Source organism: Oncorhynchus clarkii, chromosome 16, assembly GCF_045791955.1.
Source record: "Oncorhynchus clarkii lewisi isolate Uvic-CL-2024 chromosome 16, UVic_Ocla_1.0, whole genome shotgun sequence".
Lineage (NCBI taxonomy): Eukaryota > Metazoa > Chordata > Actinopteri > Salmoniformes > Salmonidae > Oncorhynchus > Oncorhynchus clarkii.
This window is the reverse complement of record NC_092162.1, coordinates 43,098,946-43,116,066: the sequence shown is the minus strand read 5'-3', so window position 1 is coordinate 43,116,066 and position 17,121 is coordinate 43,098,946. Positions and strand designations below refer to the sequence as shown.

The window sequence follows — 17,121 nt, the reverse complement described above, 5'->3', positions numbered from 1 at the left end:
TATTTCACTTATAATTCACTATCACAATTCTAGTGAGTCTGAAGTTTACATACACTAAGTTGACTGTGCCTTTAAACAGCTTGGAAAATTCCAGAAAATGATGTCGCAAATGGGTCTTCCAAATGAACAATGACCACAAGCATACTTCCAACGTTGTGGCAAAATGGCTTAGGGACAACAAAGTCAAGGTATTGTGGTGCCCATCACAAAGCCCTGACCTCAATCCTATAGAAAATATGTGGGCAGAACTGAAAAGGCGTGTGTGAGCAAGGAGGCCTACAAACCTGACTCAGTTACACCAGCTCTGTCTGGAGGAATGGGCCAAAATTCACCCAACTTATTGTGGGAAGCTTGTGGAAGGCTACCCGAAACGTTTGACCCAAGTTAAACAATTTAAAGACAATGCCACCATATACTAATTGGGTCTATGTGAACATCTGACCCACTGGGAATGTGATGAAAGAAATAAAAGCTGAAATAAATAATTCTCTCTACTATTATTCTGACATTTCACATTCTTAAAATAAAGTGGTGATCCTAACTGACCTAAAACAGTGGATTTTTACTCGGATTAAGTGTCAGGAATTGTGAAAAACTGAGTTTAAATGTATTTGGCTAAGGTGTATGTAAACTTCCGACTTCAACTGTACATGCACAGCAGACATGAACTCCTGTCTAAGGTTATATGATGAGTGCAATGAGGGGGTGGCTATGTACTCATCCCTGCCAGTGGCCTTATGTTGTTATGGTTTCACAGTAGCAAAAACGACATGCCCATAGTCCACTCAGTAATCTAACTCCACGTGTTTTCACCATGTAACCAGATGACCAATAGAGAGGAGCCAGAGAATAGCTTCCATGAATGGCCCAGAGACACAGGCCAGAGTACAGCGACGAGGTCACGGCTTTATATATACGGAGTCTATTCATACCTCCCATGTTGTTTTGAGGATCCTTTTCCATTCTGAGAGAATGCGCTCCAAACCAAGACTTTAGGTCTAAAAGTTTTGTTCCCCTCCCTGACTGTAGTGGAGTCTTTCTACCTGCGAGTCTACAGGCCAGAACATTCGATTGATTCCCCCTAAGGGCTTTCTGAACATGGGATCTTTAGTTTTGACAACCTTCCGACTTCAAAGTGCTTCCTTTCCCAGTCCAATGTGTTTATCTGCTTTCAAACCTTTTAGCGAGACGCTGTGGCTCATTTTTGTCATCTTGCTCTCTTTCACGTTCTCTGTCTCTTTTTCTCTCTCTCTCTCTCGTTCTCTCCCATCACTTCACCTAGCTCTAACCCTTTCTGTCTTCCTTTAGAGACATCCTTCATGAGGCTTGTGTACTCGTTAATGATCCCCTACCTGCATGCACTGAGCTCTCACTCCATCCCCTGTCCCTCTCTCTCTCTTTTAGAGCTTTCTGTTTTCTCTCTCTTTGCATATCTCTCTGTCTCTTTCCCCTGTCTATCAAATGAAACGACAGAGCAGTAGCTAGTTTCCTATCGCCTTCAGTCTTTTTCCCCTCTGTGTTTTTCTAAAGAGATTCGTGTCCATGCGTTGCGCTGCTAGAATGGGTTATTAGGGAACTGGAATGTTGCGTTTATGCGCTATCCCATTGTAAAGACATGCTACTGCTGATCTGTCCCCCTCAACCTGTTTGCCAGCATCAGGCCCCAGTCTTAATGCACTGTAGGATAATGAAAATCCTGATTTTCATTAATGAAACTCAATTAAAAGAACGAGGGAAGTGGAGATGGGGGGGAGGCCCCCCGCTCAAAAGCCTTTATTTCACTTTCCTTCCACGGGGACTTTGCTGAGCTTATTAAAATGCTTAATCGCTTCCATTAACTTCTTCGGAATAGAGGAGGAGCTGTGACTTATGGAGGGAAATGTGCACATTGTCCAAAAACAAAATGTGTGTTGTTTTTTTCCCAGCTTGGAAACAGGGTATGGAGGGTCCGCATAATTGTGGAGGATGACGGCTTAGTGGAGAGTAGTAGTTGAGATGAGAGAGGTAATAGGTGGATGCGTGTGCGTGTCTTGAAGAGGACACAATCACTCTCTCCTTCAGACATAAGTATGGACTTTTCCTGCTCATCCTGCAGCTCAAATGGGGTGAATAAAACTCCAGCTTCCTTCCACCCTTATGCTGCAGCCCACTTCAAACAAGTAGTCACTGAAGTCCTTCATCTACTGCAGTGGTCTGCTGCAGCCCACTTCAAACAAGTTGTCACTGAAGTCCTTCATCTACTGCAGTGGTCTGCTGCAGCCCACTTCAAACAAGTTGTCACTGAAGTCCTTCATCTACTGCAGTGGTCTGCTGCAGCCCACTTCAAACAAGTAGTCACTGAAGTCCTTCATCTACTGCAGTGGTCTGCTGCAGTCATGAGGATCAGCCTCCAGCAGTTAGGAACCACACATCGACCACACCTCGACCACACATCGACCACACCTCGACCACACATCGACCACACCTCGACCACACCTCGACCCACACATCGACCACACATCGACCACACATCGACCACACATCGACCACACCTCGACCACACCTCGACCACACCTCGACCCACACCTCGACCCACACATCGACCACACATCGACCACACCTCGACCACACCTCATCCACACATCGACCACACCTCGGCCCCACATCAACCACAACAAAGGGCTACTATGGAGATAACCTCTAGCCTCTCGTCTTCTTCAGTCGCAGAAAAGTGGGACACGGTTCTTAGACCGTCGTCTCATGGTCTCCTCTCCACACAATGACGAGCCGGCTTGCTCAGTTATTCCCATGTGAACAGGTGTAATCATCTCTGCTCTATTCACACTGTCCGTCCCTTTGTCTGTTTGTCCGTCCGTCTGTCCTTCCGATCCACGCTTAGCGTAGGTCGGCGTGTTAAATACCTGCCCGTTATCCTCATCCTACCTAATCCCTGTCCTCAGATCAGCCCTGTACACCAGTGGTATGGCCCCCTCTACACGCACCAGGTTGTAAAGTGGCTCGGCGGTACTCGAGTACCCAAGCAATACACACACACACACACACACACACACACACACACACACACACACACACACACACACACACACACACGGGAAAATATGCTTTTAGCATGTCCAGGTTGGAGACTGTGTTAATGACAGCTGATGTTGTTAGCAGTTAGAATACACACAGCTATCACACAGCTGGAAAATAATCGACAGCTGTGTGTGAAGCTTAGGACGGTGATGTGGAGAGAGGAGGGAGTCTGAGGAGGAAGACTGTGTGTGTTTATGCTTTCCCAGCACGGCTAGCCAGCTCTCAGAAGATGTGTTGTGTTGGTATTCAGTAGTAGTACTGTTGGTCCTCTGGAGGAGAAAGAGAAGGAGAGAGTAACCCTTTTATCTGTTTTCATGCTTGTTAACCATTCCTTTCTGTCTGCTTTTTCTTCTCTTTCTCATTCCCCCTGTTTCTACTGGTTTCTTTTTCTTCTCTTTCTCATTCCCCCTGTTTCTACTGGTTTCTTTTTCTTCTCTTTCTCATTCCCCCTGTTTCTACTGGTTTCTTTTTCTTCTCTTTCTCATTCCCCCTGTTTCTACTGGTTTCTTTTCCTTCTCTTTCTCATTCCCCCTGTTTCTACTGGTTTCTTTTTCTTCTCTTTCTCATTCCCCCTGTTTCTACTGGTTTCTTTTCCTTCTCTTTCTCATTCCCCCTGTTTCTACTGGTTTCTTTTTCTTCTCTTTCTCATTCCCCCTGTTTCTACTGGTTTCTTTTCCTTCTCTTTCTCATTCCCCCTGTTTCTACTGGTTTCTTTTTCTTCTCTTTCTCATTCCCCCTGTTTCTACTGGTTTCTTTTTCTTCTCTTTCTCATTCCCCCTGTTTCTACTGGTTTCTTTTCCTTCTCTTTCTCATTCCCCCTGTTTCTACTGGTTTCTTTTCCTTCTCTTTCTCATTCCCCCTGTTTCTACTGGTTTCTTTTCCTTCTCTTTCTCATTCCCCCTGTTTCTACTGGTTTCTTTTTCTTCTCTTTCTCATTCCCCCTGTTTCTACTGGTTTCTTTTCCTTCTCTTTCTCATTCCCCCTGTTTCTACTGGTTTCTTTTCCTTCTCTTTCTCATTCCCCCTGTTTCTACTGGTTTCTTTTTCTTCTCTTTCTCATTCCCCCTGTTTCTACTGGTTTCTTTTCCTTCTCTTTCTCATTCCCCCTGTTTCTACTGGTTTCTTTTTCTTCTCTTTCTCATTCCCCCTGTTTCTACTGGTTTCTTTTTCTTCTCTTTCTCATTCCCCCTGTTTCTACTGGTTTCTTTTCCTTCTCTTTCTCATTCCCCCTGTTTCTACTGGTTTCTTTTTCTTCTCTTTCTCATTCCCCCTGTTTCTACTGGTTTCTTTTCCTTCTCTTTCTCATTCCCCCTGTTTCTACTGGTTTCTTTTTCTTCTCTTTCTCATTCCCCCTGTTTCTACTGGTTTCTTTTTCTTCTCTTTCTCATTCCCCCTGTTTCTACTGGTTTCTTTTTCTTCTCTTTCTCATTCCCCCTGTTTCTACTGGTTTCTTTTCCTTCTCTTTCTCATTCCCCCTGTTTCTACTGGTTTCTTTTTCTTCTCTTTCTCATTCCCCCTGTTTCTACTGGTTTCTTTTTCTTCTCTTTCTCATTCCCCCTGTTTCTACTGGTTTCTTTTCTTTCTCATTCCCCCTGTTTCTACTGGTTTCTTTTCCTTCTCTTTCTCATTCCCCTGTTTCTACTGGTTTCTTTTTCTTCTCTTTCTCATTCCCCCTGTTTCTACTGGTTTCTTTTTCTTCTCTTTCTCATTCCCCCTGTTTCTACTGGTTTCTTTTTCTTCTCTTTCTCATTCCCCCTGTTTCTACTGGTTTCTTTTTCTTCTCTTTCTCATTCCCCCTGTTTCTACTGGTTTCTTTTTCTTCTCTTTCTCATTCCCCCTGTTTCTACTGGTTTCTTTTTCTTCTCTTTCTCATTCCCCCTGTTTCTACTGGTTTCTTTTTCTTCTCTTTCTCATTCCCCCTGTTTCTACTGGTTTCTTTTTCTTCTCTTTCTCATTCCCCCTGTTTCTACTGGTTTCTTTTTCTTCTCTTTCTCATTCCCCCTGTTTCTACTGGTTTCTTTTTCTTCTCTTTCTCATTCCCCCTGTTTCTACTGGTTTCTTTTCCTTCTCTTTCTCATTCCCCCTGTTTCTACTGGTTTCTTTTTCTTCTCTTTCTCATTCCCCCTGTTTCTACTGGTTTCTTTTTCTTCTCTTTCTCATTCCCCCTGTTTCTACTGGTTTCTTTTTCTTCTCTTTCTCATTCCCCCTGTTTCTACTGGTTTCTTTTTCTTCTCTTTCTCATTCCCCCTGTTTCTACTGGTTTCTTTTCCTTCTCTTTCTCATTCCCCCTGTTTCTACTGGTTTCTTTTTCTTCTCTTTCTCATTCCCCCTGTTTCTACTGGTTTCTTTTCCTTCTCTTTCTCATTCCCCCTGTTTCTACTGGTTTCTTTTTCTTCTCTTTCTCATTCCCCCTGTTTCTACTGGTTTCTTTTTCTTCTCTTTCTCATTCCCCCTGTTTCTACTGGTTTCTTTTTCTTCTCTTTCTCATTCCCCCTGTTTCTACTGGTTTCTTTTTCTTCTCTTTCTCATTCCCCCTGTTTCTACTGGTTTCTTTTTCTTCTCTTTCTCATTCCCCCTGTTTCTACTGGTTTCTTTTCCTTCTCTTTCTCATTCCCCCTGTTTCTACTGGTTTCTTTTTCTTCTCTTTCTCATTCCCCCTGTTTCTACTGGTTTCTTTTCCTTCTCTTTCTCATTCCCCCTGTTTCTACTGGTTTCTTTTTCTTCTCTTTCTCATTCCCCCTGTTTCTACTGGTTTCTTTTCCTTCTCTTTCTCATTCCCCCTGTTTCTACTGGTTTCTTTTCCTTCTCTTTCTCATTCCCCCTGTTTCTACTGGTTTCTTTTTCTTCTCTTTCTCATTCCCCCTGTTTCTACTGGTTTCTTTTTCTTCTCTTTCTCATTCCCCCTGTTTCTACTGGTTTCTTTTTCTTCTCTTTCTCATTCCCCCTGTTTCTACTGGTTTCTTTTTCTTCTCTTTCTCATTCCCCCTGTTTCTACTGGTTTCTTTTCCTTCTCTTTCTCATTCCCCCTGTTTCTACTGGTTTCTTTTTCTTCTCTTTCTCATTCCCCCTGTTTCTACTGGTTTCTTTTCCTTCTCTTTCTCATTCCCCCTGTTTCTACTGGTTTCTTTTTCTTCTCTTTCTCATTCCCCCTGTTTCTACTGGTTTCTTTTTCTTCTCTTTCTCATTCCCCCTGTTTCTACTGGTTTCTTTTTCTTCTCTTTCTCATTCCCCCTGTTTCTACTGGTTTCTTTTTCTTCTCTTTCTCATTCCCCCTGTTTCTACTGGTTTCTTTTTCTTCTCTTTCTCATTCCCCCTGTTTCTACTGGTTTCTTTTTCTTCTCTTTCTCATTCCCCCTGTTTCTACTGGTTTCTTTTCCTTCTCTTTCTCATTCCCCCTGTTTCTACTGGTTTCTTTTTCTTCTCTTTCTCATTCCCCCTGTTTCTACTGGTTTCTTTTTCTTCTCTTTCTCATTCCCCCTGTTTCTACTGGTTTCTTTTTCTTCTCTTTCTCATTCCCCCTGTTTCTACTGGTTTCTTTTTCTTCTCTTTCTCATTCCCCCTGTTTCTACTGGTTTCTTTTTCTTCTCTTTCTCATTCCCCCTGTTTCTACTGGTTTCTTTTTCTTCTCTTTCTCATTCCCCCTGTTTCTACTGGTTTCTTTTTCTTCTCTTTCTCATTCCCCCTGTTTCTACTGGTTTCTTTTTCTTCTCTTTCTCATTCCCCCTGTTTCTACTGGTTTCTTTTTCTTCTCTTTCTCATTCCCCCTGTTTCTACTGGTTTCTTTTTCTTCTCTTTCTCATTCCCCCTGTTTCTACTGGTTTCTTTTCCTTCTCTTTCTCATTCCCCCTGTTTCTACTGGTTTCTTTTTCTTCTCTTTCTCATTCCCCCTGTTTCTACTGGTTTCTTTTCCTTCTCTTTCTCATTCCCCCTGTTTCTACTGGTTTCTTTTCCTTCTCTTTCTCATTCCCCCTGTTTCTACTGGTTTCTTTTTCTTCTCTTTCTCATTCCCCCTGTTTCTACTGGTTTCTTTTTCTTCTCTTTCTCATTCCCCCTGTTTCTACTGGTTTCTTTTTCTTCTCTTTCTCATTCCCCCTGTTTCTACTGGTTTCTTTTTCTTCTCTTTCTCATTCCCCCTGTTTCTACTGGTTTCTTTTTCTTCTCTTTCTCATTCCCCCTGTTTCTACTGGTTTCTTTTTCTTCTCTTTCTCATTCCCCCTGTTTCTACTGGTTTCTTTTCCTTCTCTTTCTCATTCCCCCTGTTTCTACTGGTTTCTTTTTCTTCTCTTTCTCATTCCCCCTGTTTCTACTGGTTTCTTTTCCTTCTCTTTCTCATTCCCCCTGTTTCTACTGGTTTCTTTTCCTTCTCTTTCTCATTCCCCCTGTTTCTACTGGTTTCTTTTTCTTCTCTTTCTCATTCCCCCTGTTTCTACTGGTTTCTTTTTCTTCTCTTTCTCATTCCCCCTGTTTCTACTGGTTTCTTTTTCTTCTCTTTCTCATTCCCCCTGTTTCTACTGGTTTCTTTTTCTTCTCTTTCTCATTCCCCCTGTTTCTACTGGTTTCTTTTTCTTCTCTTTCTCATTCCCCCTGTTTCTACTGGTTTCTTTTTCTTCTCTTTCTCATTCCCCCTGTTTCTACTGGTTTCTTTTTCTTCTCTTTCTCATTCCCCCTGTTTCTACTGGTTTCTTTTTCTTCTCTTTCTCATTCCCCCTGTTTCTACTGGTTTCTTTTCCTTCTCTTTCTCATTCCCCCTGTTTCTACTGGTTTCTTTTTCTTCTCTTTCTCATTCCCCCTGTTTCTACTGGTTTCTTTTTCTTCTCTTTCTCATTCCCCCTGTTTCTACTGGTTTCTTTTCCTTCTCTTTCTCATTCCCCCTGTTTCTACTGGTTTCTTTTTCTTCTCTTTCTCATTCCCCCTGTTTCTACTGGTTTCTTTTCCTTCTCTTTCTCATTCCCCCTGTTTCTACTGGTTTCTTTTTCTTCTCTTTCTCATTCCCCCTGTTTCTACTGGTTTCTTTTCCTTCTCTTTCTCATTCCCCCTGTTTCTACTGGTTTCTTTTTCTTCTCTTTCTCATTCCCCCTGTTTCTACTGGTTTCTTTTCCTTCTCTTTCTCATTCCCCCTGTTTCTACTGGTTTCTTTTTCTTCTCTTTCTCATTCCCCCTGGTTTCTTTTTCTTCTCTTTCTCATTCCCCCTGTTTCTACTGGTTTCTTTTTCTTCTCTTTCTCATTCCCCCTGTTTCTACTGGTTTATTTTTCTTCTCTTTCTCATTCCCCCTGTTTCTACAGGTTTCTTTTTCTTCTCTTTCTCATTCCCCCTGTTTCTACTGGTTTCTTTTCCTTCTCTTTCTCATTCCCCCTGTTTCTACTGGTTTCTTTTTCTTCTCTTTCTCATTCCCCCTGTTTCTACTGGTTTCTTTTCCTTCTCTTTCTCATTCCCCCTGTTTCTACTGGTTTCTTTTTCTTCTCTTTCTCATTCCCCCTGTTTCTACTGGTTTCTTTTTCTTCTCTTTCTCATTCCCCCTGTTTCTACTGGTTTCTTTTCCTTCTCTTTCTCATTCCCCCTGTTTCTACTGGTTTCTTTTTCTTCTCTTTCTCATTCCCCCTGTTTCTACTGGTTTCTTTTTCTTCTCTTTCTCATTCCCCCTGTTTCTACTGGTTTCTTTTTCTTCTCTTTCTCATTCCCCCTGTTTCTACTGGTTTCTTTTTCTTCTCTTTCTCATTCCCCCTGTTTCTACTGGTTTCTTTTTCTTCTCTTTCTCATTCCCCCTGTTTCTACTGGTTTCTTTTCCTTCTCTTTCTCATTCCCCCTGTTTCTACTGGTTTCTTTTCCTTCTCTTTCTCATTCCCCCTGTTTCTACTGGTTTCTTTTCCTTCTCTTTCTCATTCCCCCTGTTTCTACTGGTTTCTTTTCCTTCTCTTTCTCATTCCCCCTGTTTCTACTGGTTTCTTTTTCTTCTCTTTCTCATTCCCCCTGTTTCTACTGGTTTCTTTTTCTTCTCTTTCTCATTCCCCCTGTTTCTACTGGTTTCTTTTTCTTCTCTTTCTCATTCCCCCTGTTTCTACTGGTTTCTTTTCCTTCTCTTTCTCATTCCCCCTGTTTCTACTGGTTTCTTTTCCTTCTCTTTCTCATTCCCCCTGTTTCTACTGGTTTCTTTTCCTTCTCTTTCTCATTCCTCCTGTTTCTACTGGTTTCTTTTTCTTCTCTTTCTCATTCCCCCTGTTTCTACTGGTTTCTTTTCCTTCTCTTTCTCATTCCCCCTGTTTCTACTGGTTTCTTTTTCTTCTCTTTCTCATTCCCCCTGTTTCTACTGGTTTCTTTTTCTTCTCTTTCTCATTCCCCCTGTTTCTACTGGTTTCTTTTCCTTCTCTTTCTCATTCCCCCTGTTTCTACTGGTTTCTTTTTCTTCTCTTTCTCATTCCCCCTGTTTCTACTGGTTTCTTTTTCTTCTCTTTCTCATTCCCCCTGTTTTCTTTTTCTTCCAATGGCTCCAGTTTTATCCTCAACCCTCCACGGTCCCTCCATCCTCTCATGTTATGCCCTGAGATGATATTGGATCCATTTGAGAAAGAAACATCAGCATCAAAGGATAGGGTGAATTCCGATCTGAACTAATAAAACATTATTTTCCCTCTTTCTTCAGAACGGAGTCCGTTGCAGAGAAGATGCTCACCAACTGGTTCGCCTTCCTTCTTCACAGGTTCCTCAAGGTGAGTCTAATGCAACCTCCAGTTTAGCAGTTTTAGTAATCCAGGGCTGTGGCAGTGAGAATACATTTTATGTCGTTAATCTGTGTTTTCTCTCCCTATCCCTCCCCTTCTCTCTCTCTCTCTCCCTCCCTCCCCTTCTCTATCTACCTCTCTATTTCTCTCTCTCTCTCTCTCTCTCTCTCTCTCTCTCTCTCTCTCTCTCTCTCTCTCTCTCTCTCTCTCTCTCTCTCTCTCTCTCTCTCTCTCTCTCTCTCTCTCTCTCTCTCTCTCCAGGAGTGTGCTGGGGAGCCTCTGTTCATGCTATACTGTGCCATCAAGCAGCAGATGGAGAAGGGCCCTATAGACTCCATCACAGGAGAGGCGCGCTACTCCCTCAGTGAGGACAAGCTGATCAGACAGCAGATTGACTACAAGACCCTGGTCAGTACCACTCAGGCAATCACACACACACACACACACACACACACACACACACACACACACACACACACACACACACACACACACACACACACACACAGTCGGACTCTACTGACTACATATTTATCTTTCTCACACACACACACACCATCATGTTTTGCTTCCCTCTGTGTCCTGGATAGCTAATTATCCTGTGGGTGTCAGTGCTGCACCAACAGGAGAGCAGGGGTCTGTGGAGACAGAGACAGGAGCACTAAGACAGTCACAGACTGTAACTCTGTTTGCTCTGACGGGGAACTGGGCTCATTACTCTAATACCCTGCAAGAGCTGGAAATTGGTGTCCTGCCGAAGGTGTGAAATTAGATTTTAGGATGGTGGTGGGGGCGTGGGAATAGTATTTTAGAGGGAGGGGGGGGGGGGGGGGGGCAACCGGACCGTGACAGGACCCATTAACACACACACATAGTCACAGAAACGCACTCGCACAAGAAGAGGCGTTGAAACACACATAGGCACCGGCATAGCAAACACACACCGGAGCACACTCATACAGGCGCTCTTACATTCATACGCAAGCACGCACGCACACCCACACACACACCTTAACCCCCTCTCCTCTACCGTCTCCCCCTTCAGATCCTGAACTGTGTGAACCCAGACAACGAGAACAGTCCTGAGATCCCAGTGAAGGTGCTGAACTGTGACACCATCACCCAGGTCAAGGAGAAGATACTGGACGCCTGCTATAAGAACATGCCTTACTCACAGAGGCCCCGCGCTGTCGACATGGACCTGGGTAAGACAGAGATACACACACACACACACACACACCCTCCCTTGTCTGTAGCCTGACTGACTGACCCAGGTAAGAGCTGACAGACGGGCACCACAGGTCCACCATGCCAGGCCCACCGCCTCCTACACAGTCTGCCGCCCCGGCCCTGGAGAGGCGACACCGCCGTTACCTCCACATCTCCTGTTCCTCCTCCCCCGTCTTCTCATGGGCTCTCACTTCACACCAGGGAGATGGAAACACCAGCCTCCCATCAGGAGTGCCCGACGCCCTTCAACCACACTGGCCCCAGCCACAGGAGGCCGTCTCTCCATATCACTATCGCCTAGGTAACGCTAGGGAGGGTGAGAGGGGGGGGGGGGGGGTCGTGCCCGAAGCTTGGAGCAGCAGTGTCTGCTGGCAGTGGCACAAAGTAATAAAGTCCAGTCAACAGAGGAGAAAATCAATGATCACTACCCAGTGATGCCCGACGCTGCCCGTCCATTTCCCCATCAACACACTGATTATCTTTTCATTATCGGGTCAACGTTCCCCCTCCATCCCTCCTCTTCCTCTTTCCCCTCTCGCTTGACTCACTTTTCCGGGGAGGATTTTCTCTCTCAGTTCTTCTACTGCTGCGTTGTGTTTCCCCACTCCACCGTAGCCGCGCCGACCGTGGAACGCGTATGGTTATGCAACAACGTATCACTGACACAAGTGCCAATTAAACCGGCGAGGCTGACTGAGCGTACATCTTCAACTTGTTAGTGTGTAATGTTTCATTAAAATGCAAGTCAACCCGGGTGCGGTCTCTCGTCTTCTAACCTAGCAGAGTACACAGAGTGCTCTGTGTGTCTGTAGAACAGAATGGCTGTTGATATGGCTTCATTTGGATAATGTGTTTTCTCAAGAGTCCTTTGGAAGCTCCTGATGTGTGCCTCTTCGTAGCGACACAGAAACACCAATCAAATGAAGTTGCAGTCAGGGAATAACTTAAGAGTTTCACTCATCTTGCCAGAGGAAATAATGGCTATTATAAACTGGGTGGTTCAAGCCCTGAATGCTGATTGGCTGACAGCCATGGTATATCAGACCGTATACCATGGGTATGATAAAACATTTATTTTTACTGCTCTAATTACGTTGATGACCAGTTTATAATGGCAACAAGGCACCTCGGGGGTTTGTGATATATGGCCAATATACCGCGGCTAAGGGCTGTGTCCAGGCACTCTGTGTTGCATCGTGCTTAAGAACAGATCTTAGCAATGGTATAATGGCCATATACCACACTTCCTCTGGCCCTATTGCTTAAATAGACAGACAGACAGGCAGGCAGGCAGACAGACAGGCTGGCAGACAGACAGGCAGGCAGGCAGACAGACAGGCAGGCAGGCAGGCAGGCAGGCAGGCAGGCAGGCAGACAGACAGACAGGCAGACAGACAGACAGACAGACAGGGTTGTGAAGCTCTTTCTACTGCAGACCAGTGTTGTTGAATTGGTTGTAGGTAACTCAGCTCACACCTTATAAAAAGGGCGTTACCGTAAGATACAAAGTCTTCCACAGTAAATGGAAAACACAAACTAGAGGACACTGTATGTGTGTATGTTCATGTGCACGTTATCTGCGTGTGTGCGTAGGTGCGTTGGTGTGTGTGTGTCTGCGTGTGATTGTGTTTCTGGCAGCGTGACTGACTGTCTCTTCTCTCTGGCCCCGTCAGAGTGGCGTCAGGGGCGGATGGCCCGCGTGGTCCTGCAGGACGAGGACATCACCACCAAGATAGAGAACGACTGGAAGAGACTCAACACACTCATGCACTACCAGGTACGGTGAACCGATCTACGTTGCGTATATCTAGGCTCACCAACACTCCTGCACTACCAGGCAGTGTTATTCCATCGACATGACATGTATACGTGTTGACGACAGTGTATTGCAGTTTGTTGTGTACAGTATCCATATAAGTCTCTGGAGTTATAACGTGGGATTCAGCCAGGTTATAAACACACGTTCTATGTAGTAGAATAATGATAGTTTATAGAAAGGAAATCACCCAGGCCCACTCAGATGTACTGCAGGTGAACTTTAATGTTGAGCCGCTTCTGACTTTGAGACGTTGAATCCTCCTCCTCCAGACTCATTAGAATTCACTCGCCTGGTTTCATCTGATCTGCATGACTCACACAGAATAGAGGGCAATTATTCCTCAGGTGGCGGGAGAGAGAGAGAGAACCGACACCTCCTATAAAGTGTCTTCCCTGGAGAGATACAGTCTCTCGCGCTCTCATTCCATCCTCTCTCCGTCTCTCCCTCTCTCTCGTTCCCTCTCCTCTGAGGCCCTCTACTCCTGCTATCTATATTTAATCTCTCTCCGCTCAGGGACTAGGTTGTCCTTTACCTGTTACCGTGGCAATTAGCCCTGCCTCGCTCCACGCTGAACTTCTCTCTACATCTCAGAGGCTCAGACTTGACCTGCAGTTCCTTGCCACCTTCATCGGGGGGGGGGGGGGAAGAGAGAGGTGGGGAAAGAGGTTTGAGAGCGGGAGGAAGAGAGAGAGGGGGAAAGACAGAGAGAGGGAGAAGGGGAGATACAGAGAGAGAGAGGTAAAGAGAGAAGGCAGCTAGTCCTCTCCAGAGCACATGAATCTTTCAGTAGTGCAGAGGGTCAGCAGGCTCCCATTACTCAGACAAGGAGACCATCTGCCCAGAGCTCCAGACTGCAGCCTGTTGATCTGCAGCCCTGAAGCCTGCAGCCATGGTGTGTGTGTGTGTGTGTGTGTGTGTGTGTGTGTGTGTGTGTGTGAGTGTTTGTGTGTTACTGAGGACTAGGTTCAGTCTGTCATGGAGGGGGGCTGGGGCTGCAGCCTTACCATGGGGCCTTTCTCTCTGAGGCCTGCTTCCCCAGAGGAGGAGAAAAAAAGAGGTAGAATAATTTACAAGGTGTCAGGGTTATTTGATGGGACACATCATAGTGTCCTTCGTAGAGGACTTGGTCCCATGCTGATTTACTGTATGTATGTACCCCCCTCTGTGTCTCCTTCCTCTTTTCTTTCCTCTCTTTTTTCTCTCCTTCACCCACAGATAGTAAGCAGTGGTCTCAACCTCTCTCTCTCTCCCCCCTCGCTCCCCCCCTAAGCACCTCAGAGTGTTCTCTATGGTACCCATACTACTCCTAGTCTATAAAGTACCACTATGGTACTACTCTGAGTCTCTATGGTACTACTCTGAGTCTCTATGGTACTACTCTGAGTCTCTATGGTATACTCTGGTATATAGTACTACTCTGTGATTTTATGGTACTACTATGGTACTACTCTGAGTCTATATAGTACTACTCTGTGATTTTATGGTACTACTCTGAGTCTCTATGGTACTACTCTGAGTCTCTATGGTACAACTCTGAGTCTCTATGGTACTACTCTGAGTCTCTATGGTACCACTCTGAGTCTCTATGGTACTACTCTGAGTCTCTATTGTACTACTCTGAGTCGCTATGGTACTACTCTGAGTCTCTATCGTACTACTCTGAGTCTCTATGGTACTACTCTGAGTATATATGGTACTACTCTGTGATTTTATGGTACTACTCTGAGTCTCTATGGTACTACTCTGAGTCTCTATGGTACTACTCTGTGATTTTATGGTACTACTCTGAGTCTCTATGGTACTACTCTGAGTCTCTATGGTACTACTCTGAGTCTCTATGGTACTACTCTGAGTCTCTATGGTACTACTCTGAGTCTCTATGGTACTACTCTGTGATTTTATGGTACTACTCTGAGTCTCTACGGTACTACTCTGAGTCTCTATTGTACTACTCTGAGTCTCTATGATACTACTCTGTGTCTCTATGGTACTACTCTGTGATTTTATGGTACTACTCTGAGTCTCTATGGTACTACTCTGTGATTTTATGGTACTACTCTGAGTCTCTATGGTACTACTCTGTGATTTTATGGTACTACTCTGAGTCTCTATGGTACTACTCTGAGTCTCTATGGTACTACTCTGAGTCTCTATGGTACTACTCTGAGTCTCTATGATACTACTCTGAGTCTCTATGATACTACTCTGAGTCTCTATGGTACTACTCTGAGTATATATGGTACTACTCTGTGATTTTATGGTACTACTCTGAGTCTCTATGGTACTACTCTGAGTCTCTATGGTACTACTCTGAGTCTCTATGGTACTACTCTGAGTCTCTATGGTACAAATCTGAGTGTCTATGGTACTACTCTGAGTCTCTATGGTACCACTCTGAGTCTCTATGGTACTACTCTGAGTCTCTATTGTACTACTCTGAGTCGCTATGGTACTACTCTGAGTCTCTATGGTACTACTCTGAGTCTCTATGGTACTACTCTGTGATTTTATGGTACTACTCTGAGTCTCTATGGTACCACTCTGAGTCTCTATGATACTACTCTGAGTCGCTATGGTACTACTCTGAGTCTCTATGGTACTACTCTGAGTCTCTATGGTACTACTCTGAATCTCCATGGTACTACTCTGAGTCTCTATGGTACTACTCTGAGTCTCTATGGTACTACTCTGAGTCTATATGGTACTACTCTGTGATTTTATGGTACTACTCTGAGTCTCTATGGTACTACTCTGATCTCTATCGCTATGATACTACTCTGAGTCGCTATGGTACTACTCTGAGTCTCTATGGTACTACTCTGAGTCTCTATGGTACTACTCTGAGTCTCTATGATACTACTCTGAGTCTCTATGGTACTACTCTGAGTCTCTATGGTACTACTCTGAGTCTCTATGATACTACTCTGAGTCGCTATGGTACTACTCTGAGTCTATATGGTACTACTCTGAGTCGCTATGGTACTACTCTGAGTCGCTATGGTACTACTCTGAGTCTCTATGGTACTACTCTGAGTCTCTATGGTACTACTCTGAGTCTCTATGATACTACTCTGAGTCTCTATGGTACTACTCTGAGTATATATGGTACTACTCTGTGATTTTATGGTACTACTCTGAGTCTCTATGGTACTACTCTGAGTCTCTATGGTACTACTCTGAGTCTCTATGGTACTACTCTGAGTCTCTATGGTACTACTCTGAGTCTATATAGTACTACTCTGTGATTTTATGGTACTACTCTGAGTCTCTATGGTACTACTCTGAGTCTCTATGGTACTACTCTGAGTCTCTATGGTACTACTCTGAGTCTATATAGTACTACTCTGTGATTTTATGGTACTACTCTGAGTCTCTATGGTACTACTCTGATTCTCTATGGTACAACTCTGAGTCTCTATGGTACTACTCTGAGTCTCTATGGTACCACTCTGAGTCTCTATTGTACTACTCTGAGTCGCTATGGTACTACTCTGAGTCTCTATGGTACTACTCTGAGTCTCTATGGTACTACTCTGTGATTTTATGGTACTACTCTGAGTCTCTATGGTACTACTCTGAGTCTCTATGGTACCACTCTGAGTATATATGGTACTACTCTGAGTCTCTATGGTACTACTCTGAGTCTCTATGGTACTACTCTGAGTCTCTATGGTACTACTCTGAATCTCCATGGTACTACTCTGAGTCTCTATGGTACTACTCTTAATCTCCATGGTACTACTCTGAGTCTCTATGGTACTACTCTGAGTCTATATAGTACTACTCTGAGTCTCCATAGTACTACTCTGTGATTTTATGGTACTACTCTGAGTCTCTATGGTACTACTCTGAGTCTCTATGGTACTACTCTGAGTCTCTATGATACTACTCTGAGTCTCTATGGTACTACTCTGAGTATATATGGTACTACTCTGTGATTTTATGGTACTACTCTGAGTCTCTATGGTACTACTCTGAGTCTCTATGGTACTACTCTGAGTCTCTATGGTACTACTCTGAGTCTCTATGGTACTACTCTGAGTCTCAATGTACTACTCTGAATCTCCATGGTACTACTCTGAGTCTCTATGGTACTACTCTGAGTCTCTATGGTACTACTCTGAGTCTCTATGGTACTACTATGAGTCTATATAGTACTACTCTGACTTTATGGTACTACTCTGAGTCTCTATGGTACTACTCTGAGTCTCTAAGGTACTACTCTGAGTCTCTATGGTACTACTATGAGTCAATATAGTACTATTCTGACTTTATGGTAC

The 17,121-nt window shown here is 44.2% G+C and overlaps 1 protein-coding gene across 1 annotated transcript in view; it reads left to right on the top strand.

The window, feature by feature from the left end:
- LOC139367317 (plexin-A2-like) overlaps positions 1–17,121 on the top strand; it is a 346,959-nt gene that overhangs the window by 306,776 nt on the left and 23,062 nt on the right. The window contains exons 23-26 of the mRNA XM_071105532.1: positions 9,714–9,780; positions 10,054–10,200; positions 10,838–10,997; positions 12,696–12,799. Coding sequence (XP_070961633.1) covers positions 9,714–9,780; positions 10,054–10,200; positions 10,838–10,997; positions 12,696–12,799 — 478 coding nt within the window. The remainder of the gene's footprint in view (positions 1–9,713; positions 9,781–10,053; positions 10,201–10,837; positions 10,998–12,695; positions 12,800–17,121) is intronic.